Below are 15,827 nucleotides of genomic sequence, written 5' to 3' on the forward strand. Positions count from 1 at the left end.
GACCTTGAACTCCAACTAATTTGTCTGGATGAACATTGGAATGGTGGCCTGTTGTAGAACTAATGGTTCTTTGCAATGCCGTCTGATTAGTACTAGGCTGGTCAGTTGGAGACATTGAAAGAGTTGGCGGCAAAGGATTTTCAGATACCGGACATGTCGCCGGGGCGAGCCTGGTCTTCAAGGGTCCCGGGATAGGTGCGCTTGTAGAACCAAAATCATCAGGAACAGCTGCAGGCGGCGGGGGAGGTGTTTCAGACACCAAAAATCACAGATTGCCATCACTGGAGGACTCTTGGTCCAGTGCTGCCAGAGCAGGTGGAGAAGGCAGCTTCAGGCCTTTAGCATACCCACTATGAAAACTACTGTGACAAAAAGCGAGGTGAGATATGTGTTTAACTATTATGACTGGCAACATTTCAATGGTGCTTTATTTATGAAGGAGATCTCCACTCAGTGAGATGATTGTCTTTCGACTACCGTATGTTGTGTGATTTATAAATAAATAAAAGTACCACACACACTTATAGCTCATTAAAGTGGAATAAATGACACACCACTTGTAGTTGAAGCCACATACCTCTTATCCTACAGAAAGGTGCAAACAGGATGTGAAATATACTCATTGAATGACTACTTGTACTCGACCTCGGACCAACTGCACTCAGTAACAAACACGCTCACATAAACATTGCGCTTATTGCAACCATAGACAGCAGAAGAATTGTATTGTAATTTTCATACTCGTACTTTAGTTATCTGCTGCACCGACAAGATGCCTTCTTGGTGCGTGTTGGCTACTGTAGCGAAACTGTCGTGTCAAAACTGCCGTGTGACGTCACGATTTAACTTTTTCTTTTACAGGGCGCACCAACCCGGGAACTTGGAAAACTAAATAATCGGTAATGTTGGCCACTTACTTAACAAAAATACTGGACAGTGCGCCCCTTGACAGCTCAATACGGAATGCATTTGTTTCAAAATACGTGACTAATATATATATGATATAGTATATACAGTGTATATATATATATATATATATATATATATATATATATATATATATATATATATATCTCCTGAGGATTGAGGAAAACCCCTCATGAAACAGGCCTGTAGAGATGAAATAGTCTTGTGATTTTTTCCCCCCACATATATATATATATATTTATATATATATATACACATAAACCCCAAAATCAGTGAAGTCGGCACGTTGTCCATCCATCCATCCATTTTCTTCCGCTTATCAGAGGTCGGGTCGCGGGTGAAGCAGCCTAAGCAGAGAAGCCCAGACTTCCCTCTCCCCAGCCACTTCGTCCAGCTCCTCCCGGGGGATCCCAAGGCGTTCCCAGGCCAGCCGGGAGACATAGTCTTCCCAACGTGTCCTGGGTCTTTCCCGTGGCCTCCTGCCGGTCGGACGTGCCGTAAACACCTCCCTAGGGAGGCATTCGGGTGGCATCCTGAGCAGATGCCCGAACCACCTCATCTGGCTCCTCTCAAAGTGTAAATCATAAAAAAAAACAGAATATAATGATTTGCAACTCCTTTTCAACCTATATTCAATTGAATAGACTGCAAAGACAATATACTTAACGTTCGAACTGTAAAACTTTGTTTTTTACAAATATTAGCTCATTTGGAATTTGATGCCTGCAACATATTTCAAAAAAGCTGGCACAAGTGGCAAGAAAATAAAGTTGAGGAATGCTCATCAAACACTTATTTGGAAAATCACCCAGTGGTGAACAGGCTAATTGGGAACAGGTGGGTGCCATGATTGGGTTTAAAAGCAGCTTCCATTAAATGCTCAGTCATTCACAAACAAGGATGGGTCGAGCGTCACCACTTTCTGAACAAATGTGTGAGCAAATTGCAGAACAGTTTAAGAACAACATTTTTCAACGAGCTATTGCAAGGAATTTAGGGATTTCACCATCTAAGGTCTGTCATATCATCAAAAGGTTCAGAGAATCTGGAGAAATCACTGCACGTACCATTGAATGCCGGTGACCTTGGCTCCCTCAGGCGTTACTGCATCAAAAACCAACAGAGGATATCACCACATGGGCTCAGGAACACTTCAGAAAACCACTGTCAGTAACTACAGTTCATCGCTACATCTGTAAGTGCAAGTTAAAACTCTACTTTGCAAAGCGGAAGCCATTTATCAACAACACCCAGAAACGCCGCCGGCTTTGCTGGGCCCGAGCTCATCTAAAATGGACTGATGTAAAGTGTAAAAGTGTTATGAGGTCTGATGAGTATATATAAAATATGAAATAAATATAAAATGCATGGATGGATGGATGGATGGATATAAAATCCAGTGTTAATCTTAATCTTACGCAAATGTATATTTGACAAACGCGTGTGAATGTTGGGTCAAGCATGATGCCTTTGTGTTTCTATCTGTTAAATTGTATTAAGGTAGAGGGTATCTATTCCCGTTCCCAGGCCAGCCACATTCTGTGGGGTGCCCCATGGTTCTGTTGAAGCTGTCTGACCCACCAAGGGTCTGTGAACAGACCCCTTTCCAGCCCAAGTAGGCAGGAGGACCCTTCTGGGCATCCATGGGAATATACTAAGCTGTTGTTCAACTTGAGTAAATGGATGCAGAAAAGACAGGACGTGCTTTGAAGATGCTGAGCATGAGATGATCCAGGCAGGCGAGCAGTGTTGCATTCCAATTATCATACTATATAGAACAACTCTCCGCAAACTTTGGTTTATGAACCAACTGCAAGAATAAATTGGAACAAATCATACAACTATTGCTTTTCTTTAAACATGATGAGGAAAGTACAGCATAATGACACATTTTAAGATTACATGACGAGAGGATACAGTAGTACCTACACTTACGAGCTTAATTGGCTCTGTGACAGAGCTCTTCAGTCAAAACACTTGTATCTCAACTCAACGTGACTTCTTCTTCTCAGCACTCTCCTTTACACTCGCTTTCTTCATTCCAGTTGTTGGAAAACCAAGTTATGTCAATCTTTAGCTATAAAACCAGATGTTTGAGTTGCGGGAGTGCACAGGGTTTACTGTGACATTTGCTACACCAACTAATGGCGGACATGCTTGTACCTCAAAATGTAGCTTAACAATTTAGCTGAGCAACAGCTCTTATCTCAAAACAGTTGGGGCATTCTTAAGTTGAGGTACCACTGTAGTTATTTCACAAATCAATAACCTACACAAGGGGTCGGCAACCCCAAAATGTTGAAAGAGCCAAATTGGAACAAATATTAAAAAAAATCTGTCTGGAGCCGCAAAAAAATAAAAGCCTTATATAAGTGTTATAATGAAGGCAACACATGATGTAAATGTCTATATTAGCCTACTATCAAAGGCTAATGCAAATATTCGTTGACAGAAATTTTATATTTGAATTTTTATTCTACACATTTTTGCAACATTGGAAATCATTAGTAAAATGGAGACTTCTGACAGGATGAGATAACTTCTGGAAATTACTGTCTTAGAATGGCCAAAGGTATAGATGTGTGTGTCCAAGTTCAAGAAAACGGCAGGCTGTCTTCCTCTAATGGATTTATTACAATCTTTGCAAGCTGGGTAACATTTGCTGTGGTCTGGAACAACATGGCACACAGACAACTATCAGAAATGCAGCCAATATTACATACAGATAATGTGTCATGAGACATGCAAATATAAATTAAATACATAGAGGACATAAGTAAAGGAAATTAAATGAGCTCAAATACACCTACAAATGAGGCATAACGATGCAATGTGTACATATAGCTAGCCTAAATAGCATGTTAGCATCGATTAGCTTGCAGTCATGGATTGACCAAATATGCCTGATAAACACTCCACACAAGTCAATAACATCAACAAAGCTCACTTTTGTGCATATACGCACAGCATTAAACGTTTGGTGGACAAAGTGAGACAAAGAAGAGGTGGCATAAAACAAGTCTTACTGTGGCAACATCGGAGAAAGTTGTACATGTAAACAAACTACGATGAGTTCAAGGAGGATAGGATAAAACGGTGCTTTCCAAATACTCTTATCAGTGAAGCATGTTTAATATAAACAGTGGGATTGCTAACAATTAGGGAGATTTGTGTCATGTTTGTTCTCCTACAGAAAATATATTAAAACAAAAAATATATATTTTTTCATCATCTTTTTCCATTTTCACACATCTCTGAAAGAGGTCCAGGGAGCCACTAGGGCGGAGCTAAAGAGCCGCATGTGGCTCTAGAGCCGCGGGCTGCTGAACCCCGACCTACACGGTGGTAAATAGACCGAGAAAATATTTTTCATTTTAGTTTGATGCTCTTTATAGATTTTAGTATCTATTTTAACACAACAACAGCAGCCATCAGATCAACCACCACACACATTTTGTTGCAACGCTCGCCACAACGACACAAGACGTCCTCAAATGAGTTGTATTCACAAACGTTAAAACTTTGAACTTTAACAATATGACCACAAATGTGACTAAAGGTTTGTAGGATGACCACTGATGTTTGACAGGCAGGAACACGACTGATACTTTTTCATCTGAAAACAGCCTTGTCTATCTTCAAAAAATAGCAGTCATTAAAAGCCCAAAGGACCAACAGCACACTTACAGCTTTCACAATAAAAGCGCTGCACACCAAATCCTGTCTGACAAAATAAGGATCTCAGTAAAATAGCGTACACAAGTATATTTAGCTTTGTTCTGTAATTATTTTGATTTTTTTTTTATTTAACCTATATTTAACCAGGAAAAAATTCATTGAGATTAAGAACTTCTTTTTCAAGGGAGTCCTGGCCAAGAGGCAGCAATGTTACACATAAAATCCCATTCACATTACACATTAAAATGACAGGATGGACATCAACTAAAACAGTTACAGATAACTTGGGCTCTCAGTTTAGATTTTAAAAGCATTTTAGGATAAAAATTGAGTCAGCTTCCAGTCTCTTTGTAACATGGTCCAAGCACAAGGAGCTGCATAGACAAAGGGTTTTTCCCCCACCTACGTTCGAGTAAAAGGGACAGAGAGCAACAGCTGATCGTTGGATCTCAGTGCATAAGAGTTTGTACTTCTCTGTGAAATCAATGCACAAATATATTCGGACAATAGTCCCAGAAGAGCCTTGTAAATAAAAGTGTACCAATGACACAGCCTCCTAGTAGACGGAGAAGGCCATCCCACCCGAGAGTACAAGTAACAGTGGTGTGTCATGGCTCTACAGTCTGTGATGAACCTCAAAGAAGCATGGTAAACACAGTCCACCATCTGAAGACAGGAACGAGTAGCATTCATATAAAAAATATCACTGTAATCTAGCACAGATAAAAAATGTGGCAGAGACAAGGCACTTTTTTTTTACACCAAAAGAAAAACATCTCTTATTACGGAAGAAAAAACCCAATTTAAGTTTTAGTTTCTTCACCAGTTGATCGATAAAAGGTTTACAAGTGAGAGAGTCATCAATTAAAACACCAAGGCATTGTGTGTGTGAATGGGTGAATGTGGAAATAGTGTCCAAGCGCTTTGAGTACCTTGAAGGTAGAAAAGCGCTATACAAGTATAACCCATTTACCATTCAAGAGTGGACACTACCGGGGGAGTTTCAGGCACCTTCCTATGCTTAGAAAACAGCATACGTTTTGTCTTGTCAGCTTTGAGAACCAGTTTTAAGTCAATAAGTGAATCCTGCACAGCGACAAAAGCTTTCGGCAGGGAATTAACAGAGTGTTGAACAGATGATCCAGAGCAATACATAATTGTATCGTCAGCATAACATTTCATATTAGCATCAGAGAAATGTTGTTTGAGATCATTGATGATCATTTTGCTGTGATAAGTAGGGAAATATGTTGTGGGTTGTATTTTATATTTCTGAATGTACGGTATTACTTTATTGACATTATTGAAGGCCCGTCAAACCTGTCTATTAGAAGCCATTTTGAGCCAGGCTTTGCAGAATAATATATACAGTCGTGGTTAAAAGTATACATACTATTGTAAAGAACATAATGTCATGGCTGTCTTAAGTTTCCAATAATTTCTACAAGTCTTATTTTTTTGTGATAGAGTGATTGGAGCACATACTTGTTGGTCACAAAAAAAAATCATGAAGTTTGGTTATTTTATGAATTTATTATGGGTCTACTGGAAATGTGACCAAATCTGCTGGGTCAAAAGTGTACATACAGACATTTTAATATTTGGTTACATGTCCCTTGGCAAGTTTCACTGCAATAAGGCGCTTTTGGTAGCCATCCACAAGCTTCTGGTTGCATTTTTGACCACTCCTCTTGACAAAATTGGTGCAGTTCAGCTAAATGTGTTGGTTTTCTGACATGGACTTGTTTCTTCAGCATTGTTCACACGTTTAAGTCAGGACTTTGGGAAGGTCATTCTAAAACCTTAATTCTAGCCTGATTTAGCCATTCCTTTACCACTTTTGACGTGTGTTTGGGGTCATTGTCCTGTTGCAACACCCAACGCCCAAGACCCAACCTCCCGGCGGATGATTTTAGGTTGTCCTGAAAAATTTGAAGGTAATCCTCTTTTTTCCTTGTCCCATTTACTCAAGTGTATGTAAACTTTTGACTATGACTGTATGTAAACATTAACAATGTATATGAATATGTATAAAGTGGACCCTCGATTTACGGACCTCTCTATTTGCAAATGTTTTGGTTTATGAACCTTAAGATTGCGCCAAATATGCCTCTATGTGTGAACCATGTCTCTCTCTACAAAAGCTTCATTTAAGCGAAACATTGTTGCAGAGACGGAGCCGTGCATCCACTTGACTTCCAACATGTGCGCCTTTTCCTTGGTTTTCCGCCTTTTGACAAGTTTTGTCCATTTTGCTAACTCGATAAGAGTGCCAGAAACTCAACAGACCGGTGTGGAAAGAAGGAGTAAACCTGCTGAGAAAAAAAAAGCAGACGCTGATGCTCAAACACGAGAGAAAAAGAAGGTAAGTGTTAGTTACATATCTATTTTGAGTCCTCTTCTACTGGTGTGTTCCCCAAGATGTATAGGCAACTGATTGCAATCGCCTCAAGTACGGAAAAAAAAAAAAAAAGACCTGATTGAATTAAGCCAAAGTCCATTAATGGCAAACGACAGCATTTCACTCATTTATACGAGTAACAAGCATGATATACTTCCAAGTACATACAGTAGCTATAGGGCAACTGGGACATCACAAGTGTTGCTGCTTGACAAAATTGAGATGAGACCAGAACATGACCCCGGACCTTAGACACAGCAACTAAAACCATAAACATAGTTTATAAGGGACTCAAGGCTTACACTCAAGAGGATAACACAAACGTATACCTACAGACACTGAAGTTTAGATATGCATATATATATATATATATGTATAAATATATTTCCTGCATTGATCTTGCTGTGCTTCTGACGCTGTCATGTTGACATACAACGACATCAAAAGTGGCGTGTCACGTTACATCAAAAAGCGTACGGGTAGCGGCGTTGTAACGTACGTAAAAGTAAGTGATTAGATTAAATAGTAAAAGTAATATAACACTGTTATTATGAACACTGGTCTTCAAAAAGGCCAAAACTAGTTAAATCCATGTTGAAAAGGCACAAAGAAAGGTATGTAATGTTAGCCTTAACATTAAGCTATTTGTTGTTAAATGTCCTACTGTGTTGTTTATATAGTAATAATTGTTATGTACACCGGAGGAGTAGACGGCACGGACCACACGGGGGCATAGTTAAGCTCTAGATTTATTTACATACATACATACATACAAATGTGAGTGTGAATGTTGTCTGTCCATCTGTGTTGGCCCTGCGACGAGGTGGCGACTTGTCCAGGGTGTACCCCGCCTTCCGCCCGAATGCAGCTGAGATAGGCTCCAGCACCCCCCGCGAACCCAAAAGGGAAAAGCGGTAGAAAATGGATGGATGGATGGAATTGTTATGTACACAGGAGGAGTAGACGGCACAGACCACAAGGGGGCATAGTTAAGCTCTAGATTTATTTATATACATACATACATACAAATGTGAGTGTGAATGTTGTCTGTCCATCTGTGTTGGCCCTGCGATGAGCTGGCGACTTGTCCAGGGTGTACCCCGCCTTCCGCCCGAATGCAGCTGAGATAGGCTCCAGCACCCCCCCGAACTCAAAAGGGACAAGCGGTAGAAAATGGATGGATGGACATACATAAATACATACATACATATAATAAACCAAGGAAAATGGAGTGTGACTAAATCCAAAAAGTGTGTGGTGTGTGACTATGTGTGATGATTAGCTGTTGAGTGTTACCGGTAGTGTTGAGCGATAGGTGGAAGATCCAGGGCGAGAGAGAGACGTCAGAGTCCGTGTCCATGCGAGGGTGTGGAGATCCGGGAAGGCAGTCGAGATCCAGGGGGAGTCCAAGGGAACAAGACACACATCTAGAATCCAAGGCAACGGAAGGAAACACTGTGAGGCACAAGGGAGAAGACAGGGAACAAATGAGCAAGGAAGTGGGAGGACACTGGACGCGAGAATGCTCAAGGAGCTTGACAGGTTGTCTTACTGTACAGGACAGGTGCTACCTTCTCCCCCAGAACACAGGTCTGCACTGGCTTAAGAAGCCCAGGGAGCTCATCAGCAACAGGTGTGCAGATTGCAGATTGATTGCAGCTGCCTGCTGCAGCTGGAGTGACGCGTGCAGGTGCGCTCTTGGAGGCGCAATCAACAGTGCGCACGAGTCAGTGCGCATTGGCATGCGCCCGGACCGTGACAATAATAATAATACTAATAACCATTGATTAGATTTATACAGCATTTTTCTAGACATTCAAAGCACTTTACAGAAATAACTAAGAACCCATTATTTATTTACTCCACATTCACACATTTGACCCATTACCTCCCTGCTTGGCACTCAGCATCAGATTCCCCGGCACAGCCGCTGCTGCTCACTGCTCCCCTCACCTCCCAGGAGGTCATCAAGGGTGATGGGTCAAATGCAGACAATAATTTCGCCACACCTAGTGTGTGTGTGACAATCATGGGTACTTTAACTTTTTAACTTTAATCAATGATGGTAAGCTACCTTTGTTGCCCTGGGGTAAACTGACGGAAGCGTGGCTGCCAATTTGCGCTTACGGCCCCTCTGATCACCACCTATCATTCATTCACATTTATACACCAGTTTGACTGGGAGCCAGGTGGGTGAAGTGTCTTGCCCAAGGACACAACGGCCGCGACCAGGATAGCGGAAACTGTAATCAAACCTGTAACCCTGAAGTTGCTGGCACGGCTGCGCTACCATCTGAGCCACACGTTCATCGACATGAATGCACTGCTAAACCACGCGTGTCACAATTTACGCTAATTGTATGACAGGTGTACAGTCGTTAACTAAGACATAAAGGCACAATCCACATGATTTAGTAATTTTTAGTGTTTCAGTTTGTGATAAATAAGAATTTCATAATCAATTAATATCTTGTCATTTAAAATAAAGGTTTTTGTCCTGCACTCGCAAAGGAGATTAATTCAAATGGTAAAAAGGTTCAACTCCACGGATTTAGGTATGTACAATTTAAGGTGTAGTGAATTTTTTGTGTGAATTATATTTATATAGCGCTTTTCTCTAGTGACTCAAAGCACTTTTACACAGTGAAACCCAATATCTAAGTTACATTTAAACCAGTGTGGGTGGCACTGGGAGCAGGTGGGTAAAGTGTCTTGCCCAAGGACACAGCGGCATTGACTAGGGTGGCGGAAGCAGGGCTCGAACCTGGAACCCTCAAGTTGCTGGCACGGCCACTCCAACTGAGCTATACCGCCTCAAGGTAAAGATATAAATATAGAGTTGAAGAAATAGTATTGACTAATAGCATACAGTCAGATTTATATTTAGACACAATTTATTTTTAGCTCTTGCAATGTTTCCATTAATGAAGATATATCAATAAAAGAATGGATCGTCTTTGCAGAAGAGTCTAACCGTTATCCATGCTACAGTTATCTCATCATATGAAATGTAACTTACTTCACCAATTATTATTTATCTATTTATTTTTATTGTGATTACTTATCTAGTACATTGTGAATAAATTGAGAACAGGAAGTGAACAAAAAAGTTTAGCAACTGTTATGTAAAAGAAAAGGGGTAGGATTAAATAAGCTCTGCTTCTTCCTACTCCTTTTCGAACATGTTGAAAAGAGAAACTGGAAATTGTGATGTATCATGTTGTATGCTTGCATGTTTGAAATAAACTCAAACTCAAACTCAAACTCAAACAGTCAGTTTTCAGGCATTTTGCTGTTTTAAAAGGGGACCAATTTGAAACAAAACACATTTTTAGACAATAACTATAGTTTTACATGCAGCACCCAATGCAGAATAAACATAAATAAAGAATAACATTGATAAATGAACATTTTACATAATTTCTGCCTTTTATTGAAGACTTACTGGCGAAGGCGGCGATGAATGCATGCAGAAAGGGAGGCGAGAGCCACGCAGTTGACACTTATTTGCCTACACGTTGTTTTGAATTAAATAATGTTTCTCACCTTCTTTATGGATTTATTCTATATCATATTTGGATTGTATCCCAGACAACCACAACAACTGTGTGCTCACACGAATATCTAATAATGTTTTTAATCACTTATCAATTATTGTACCCCTGATATTCCAGTATGTTTTGTGTAATGCCAATATTAACGCTGTATGCAATATTTTAAGATGTAATTTGATCATATATTAATACATATACATATGAATACATGCAGGTGTTGTTTTATTAATGAAAAAAGCTAACAATTTGTAGACGTCCACCCTTATGCTGAATTATTTAGAGGTATATTATATCTCAGTAATCCAAGTTGATGGAAACTGATTAGCAACTAAAAATTGCTTTCAAAAGGGTCTATATCCAAGACGCCAAATTCTGTATTCCCAAGTGACATATAGAGCAAGCTTATTTTAGAATATGAAGCTGTTGTGCCACGTCCAAGAAAAAGGCAATAACGCTACACAATGTCATTTACACTGTATCTGAAAATCTAATGAAGAATGATGGGCGTTTGTCCCTTAAAACACATTTTTGCACAATGGAGTCAAAGAATAAATGACCAGGCTTATTTGAACATTCTGCCTGAGGTTTGCATTTTTAATGTGTCTCTTTAATCACATTCCAGCACCTTTCACTGTGCTTCTGAACAACGGATGGAGATGTTCTTGTTTTTGCTTTCTTGCACAGGATACACACTGAATAATGGAAGAGGGTCAGATTGGAAGTAATTGATTTAATTTGAGCACAGAGGAGTGAAATGATATGTGAATAATATGCTCCGTTTACGGTTGTGGAAATGGTGCTGCTCTGACCTGGATTCATTTGCTTCATAACACAGACCATGCTCCACCGAGCAGGCAGGTTTTTTTTATTTTTATATATTCAATGCAATTTGAGTTTCTTTTTTTGTTTACTAGACATGAATGGCTGTAAAGCAGAAGTATAATATAACACAACACAACCACAGTTACCACCTATTCTTTTTAATTAAAAAAAACATCCAGTTTTTCCAGTCTTTTTCAATACAATATTTACATCAAGATCATTGTCATACAGAAAAATCAGTACATTACAATATACTGTAAATAGTAAATACAGTACATTAGTTCCTCACCTGAAGACGCACTCATGGGTGGTTGTTTTTTCAAGACTGATCTCTTCACTTAAAGGGGAACTGCACTTTTTCTTTTGGAATTTTGCCTATTGGATGGATTTTTTTAAAATGCATTCTAAATATTGAAGTGCCAACAATACTCCATTTGCGTTTTGTGACCTGTGACCAAGTATTAGTGATATTGTTATTATAAGCGCTAACGCAGACAAACTATTTATAGTCGCGTGTCCCTATGTTTACATCATCGAGTGGTCTGCTGCTTTCTCGCTTCTTTGCTCCCTGGAAGTTTATGGTATATCATAAATCATGCCTCTCACCTGGACAGAAGAAGTCTGAGGAGGTAATCCGACAAGTTCGTACACTTTGACAGCCATTTAGGGCCTGGAACTGGCGAGAAAGACACAAAAAGACGTGCGTGGTTCCCCGCCCTGTTTCTTCATGAGGCGTATGGTCATCCTTCATTTAAATAGGAATATATGAACGTCCCAGCAGTCAGCATCCTAATGACAGCAGACATTGTACAGTAAGTGATGTTTCATTATGTTTGTTGGCTCTCATAAAGTCTCCAGTGAGTAAAAATCAGTGATGAAGGGAAAAAACAACACGTTTTGATGCTTAAAATTATCAAAATATGCAAATATTAAATGTTACTATAAATGTACCCATTCCTACATTACATGTATACAGTAGTTACATCATGTATATAAAACCTCAATGCAGTTGTTTTTAAGGGCTTAATAGGCTCCATTGTGAGCGAACTTTTGACCGCATTTATTTAATATTTAGAATGCAAAAACAATAAAAAATAACATCCATCGTCATGTCTTTCATAATGATTGTGAACGATGGGCTAAATTCCAAAAAAAGTGCAGTTCCCCTTTAAAGCACACGGGTCAAACTCAAGGCCCGAGGGCCACATCTGGCTTGCCACATAATTTAATTTCATAAGCCTGGAAATAATGTACGTCAATAAGGCATTTCATCTTTCTTGTACGTATGTTTTTAAATTTAGAGAGATATTTGTTTCAATGCAATACTAATGTAGTTCTTAAAGGGGAACTGTGATTTTTGGAGAATTTTGTCTATAATTCACAATCTTTCCATTAGGTTGTAATAATCAGTCCCTCCAGGATTTTGCAGGGTTTTTTGTGATCGTTAAGACCTAAAAAAGCATGGTTTCACTGCAGCATTTTCAAAAAGTTGCGGCAAAGTCGCCCCTGGTGATGCAGGCAGACATTTGATGTTGTGTTGCGTTTGAGTGCTGCTGGGACAAATCCGATTGGCAAATATGCCTATGCGAGGCCAAAATGTGCATTGTATTCGCGGGGATTGTGCAACATTTGCAAAGCCACGCGTTATTCGCAGGGATTAGTTGAATTTGCGTGAATTGTCGCCATCGCAACATTACAAAATCCTGAAGGGACTGATCAGTATCATGAAAATATGTTTGACGCCCCTGACTTAAAGCACAGTGTTGTCCAGTGTTGCGTTTGTGCAAAACACTACAAAAATGAGACTGCTGGGTGACCAGATTGAACAAACAAACAAAAAGGAACAGAAATAAGCATGTGCATTTAAATATTATGAGTCACATGTTACGATTTCTATTTCATATGACTCTCGATCCAGACTTTGAAGTTTGCTACATGTGTGTAGACCGTATAGAGGTCAGGATCACACTCTCCTTGGTCATAGCCAAAGCTCACAAGTCCCAGAAGTCTCCAAAATCCTTTGTTCCCAACATGATTGCTGCCAACAAAGGGATTCTGGTTGTTGTCAGTGTAAGCAGGAAGGACAAGAATCCCCCCAGTGTCAGAGGGACATATGTTAGAGGGTCCATAGTCAGGCTTCTGGCTTGCACACAACATGTTGTCTGTAACACTGATTGGCACACCATTTCGGGCATATTGCTGCTCGCATGGGACAATGTCAGCGAGTTGGACAAGTCCGACTCTTGCTTTCTCATCAGTATTTAAATCTGAGTCAGGAAGTGGAGACCAGCCGGTGACAAGCCCTTGTCCGGAGATCTCCCCCTCACCCTGACTGTCTGATAGACAGAGGGGCAACACTTTCTCTCCAACCTTTGCTTTGTCCATTAACTTGATGATAGCTATGTCTGAGTCAAGAATATGGGGGTCATAGTTGGGGTGAACGCTGATGGAGGCAACCTTTGGGGGGAAAGAGACAAGTCATTACCATTGTTAAAGAGCTACGACACAAAGGATATGTCCTTAGAGCTTACCCTCAGATGTTGGAAACCTTTACTCTCTCTGTGATCATCACGATAGTGTTTCCCAACCACCACCTTGATTTTGGCTGCATCCAGAGGGTAAACCTTCCCCAGGTCTGTCACACAGTGGGCTGCGACTACAACACTCCTTTGGTTAACCAGAGCCCCACTGCACACCAGCTGCCAGTCAGAATCACGAATATGGTTGCCAGATTTTGCGCCACCATCCTTCTTCACAGACCCCGAGTGGCTGTCTGCCTTGGTCACCTTGGTCCCTGCGCCATTGGTAGTGCGGCGGTAGATGGCTGCCAGCCAAGGCCAGTGAGCCTCTCCCGGCCTCTCGGGATCAAAGGTTGGATGCTTCCCACACACTGCCAAAGAGGAGGTGACAGGAAACGAGGGCATAAGGGGAAGACCACGATGAAGAGGAAGGATAGAGTAAATGTTACTTACATTGAAGTTGTGTCAACACAAAGTGTGGTTGAACCTTCTTTCAGTTATTTTCTGAATGCTTTTACTTTGTAAAGAACCTGGGAAGGTTGTTTTTAAGCGTGTTGACCCAAATGCAAAGAAGCTCCACATGGGAAAACGTATGAAACGCACAAATGCCTGACTGTGTGTCTGACTTATCAGGGAAGCTTTGTTTCCATCTGTATCAAAGGTCTCAAACCAAATTTATTATTAGGGTCGCTGGAGATGTAGTTGGGGTGAGGATGGGCAGTACGAAGTGTTCTCTTCAGAATCACATTTTTGTGATTAAAGTCACTAAATTTGTTGACTACTTCGGCCAGCAGCTACAGTGACCCTAAGTTTACCTCAATCTAAATATCACATTGAAAGTGAAATTGCATATTTTTAGATAACGGTTCACTTCTTCCGGAGATTGTCAGAGAAGGTTTTGCTTGCTTAAAGATTAAGATTAAGATTAGTTTATTTGAAAGGGGACAATGCAATTTCATAAAACACATGACTACAAAGGTTAAAAAAGCCAGAATTAGCCAGAAGGCTAGTTTTCATCTCTGGCCATGATGTAAAAAAAAAAGGCAGTACAATTACAATTCAAAAGAAAAAGACAACTAAGAGAGAGAAAAAGAAACAAAGCACACAATACATATACAATATGATAACAAATAAAATACAACATCACAACATAACATTTATCTTAGAATCAAAACAGGCTCATCTTTTAGTGCTGGCAGCTTTAGGCGTTGATAAGCCACATTTGAAATTTTTTTGTGAAGGCCTTGTGACCAGTTTAACCTCCTCAGGTACTGAGTTCCACACATTTGCACTCCTTACTGACCAGGCCGACTTACTGAAAATGCTCCTGCGCAGAGGAATATAACAGTCACCTCTGACAGAGCCTCGAGTGACACACTTGCGGCTGTTGAACTCTGCCAGGGGATCTGGAGCCAATTCATGCAGTACTTTATAGGTCAGTTTTGAGTCTGCAAATGTGTGAAGACTGTCCCAGTTTAAAATACTGTACTTTTTTTTTAGAATGGCACAGTGATGATAGTGCCTAGGTGTTTTATCCATAACTTTAATTGCTTGTTTGTACAAGATTTCCAATGTTTTTTTGGTAAGGCAATAGTTGAAGTGGCTGAAAATCATTGAATGCAAATACAATTTTGCAGCTTCAGTTGACATTTCATTTCGAATTGCACTAAAATTTGCAAGATTAAACTTGATTATTTTACACAATTTGCCAATATGGGCTTTAAAGGAAAGCTCTGAATATATTATTAACCCAAGATATTCATATTGGCTGACAATTAGTATGTATGTCGGGGTCAGATGATATTTTTTTTGTTTTATTTGGAAGTTGGTCTTTGCTTTGCTCAATGTGTGTTTGTGCTGTCAATTTTGTGTTTGTGTTCTTTTTTTTAAAACTGGCATTCAAGACTGTGTATAAATAAAGTACAA

At 40.0% G+C, this 15,827-nt stretch overlaps 1 protein-coding gene across 1 annotated transcript in view; it reads right to left on the reverse strand.

Annotated features, from left to right (window-relative positions):
• Nucleotides 1-11,557: 11,557 nt before the first annotated feature.
• The window catches only part of LOC133641914 (inactive serine protease PAMR1-like), a 78,530-nt gene continuing 74,260 nt past the window's right edge, over nucleotides 11,558-15,827 (reverse strand). The window contains exons 13-14 of the mRNA XM_062036032.1: nucleotides 13,914-14,272; nucleotides 11,558-13,839 (exon numbers count right to left, since the gene is read on the reverse strand). Coding sequence (XP_061892016.1) covers nucleotides 13,276-13,839; nucleotides 13,914-14,272 — 923 coding nt within the window. The 3' untranslated portion in view covers nucleotides 11,558-13,275. The remainder of the gene's footprint in view (nucleotides 13,840-13,913; nucleotides 14,273-15,827) is intronic.

Source organism: Entelurus aequoreus, linkage group LG24 (assembly GCF_033978785.1).
Source record: "Entelurus aequoreus isolate RoL-2023_Sb linkage group LG24, RoL_Eaeq_v1.1, whole genome shotgun sequence".
In the NCBI taxonomy this organism is placed as follows: Eukaryota; Metazoa; Chordata; class Actinopteri; order Syngnathiformes; family Syngnathidae; genus Entelurus; species Entelurus aequoreus.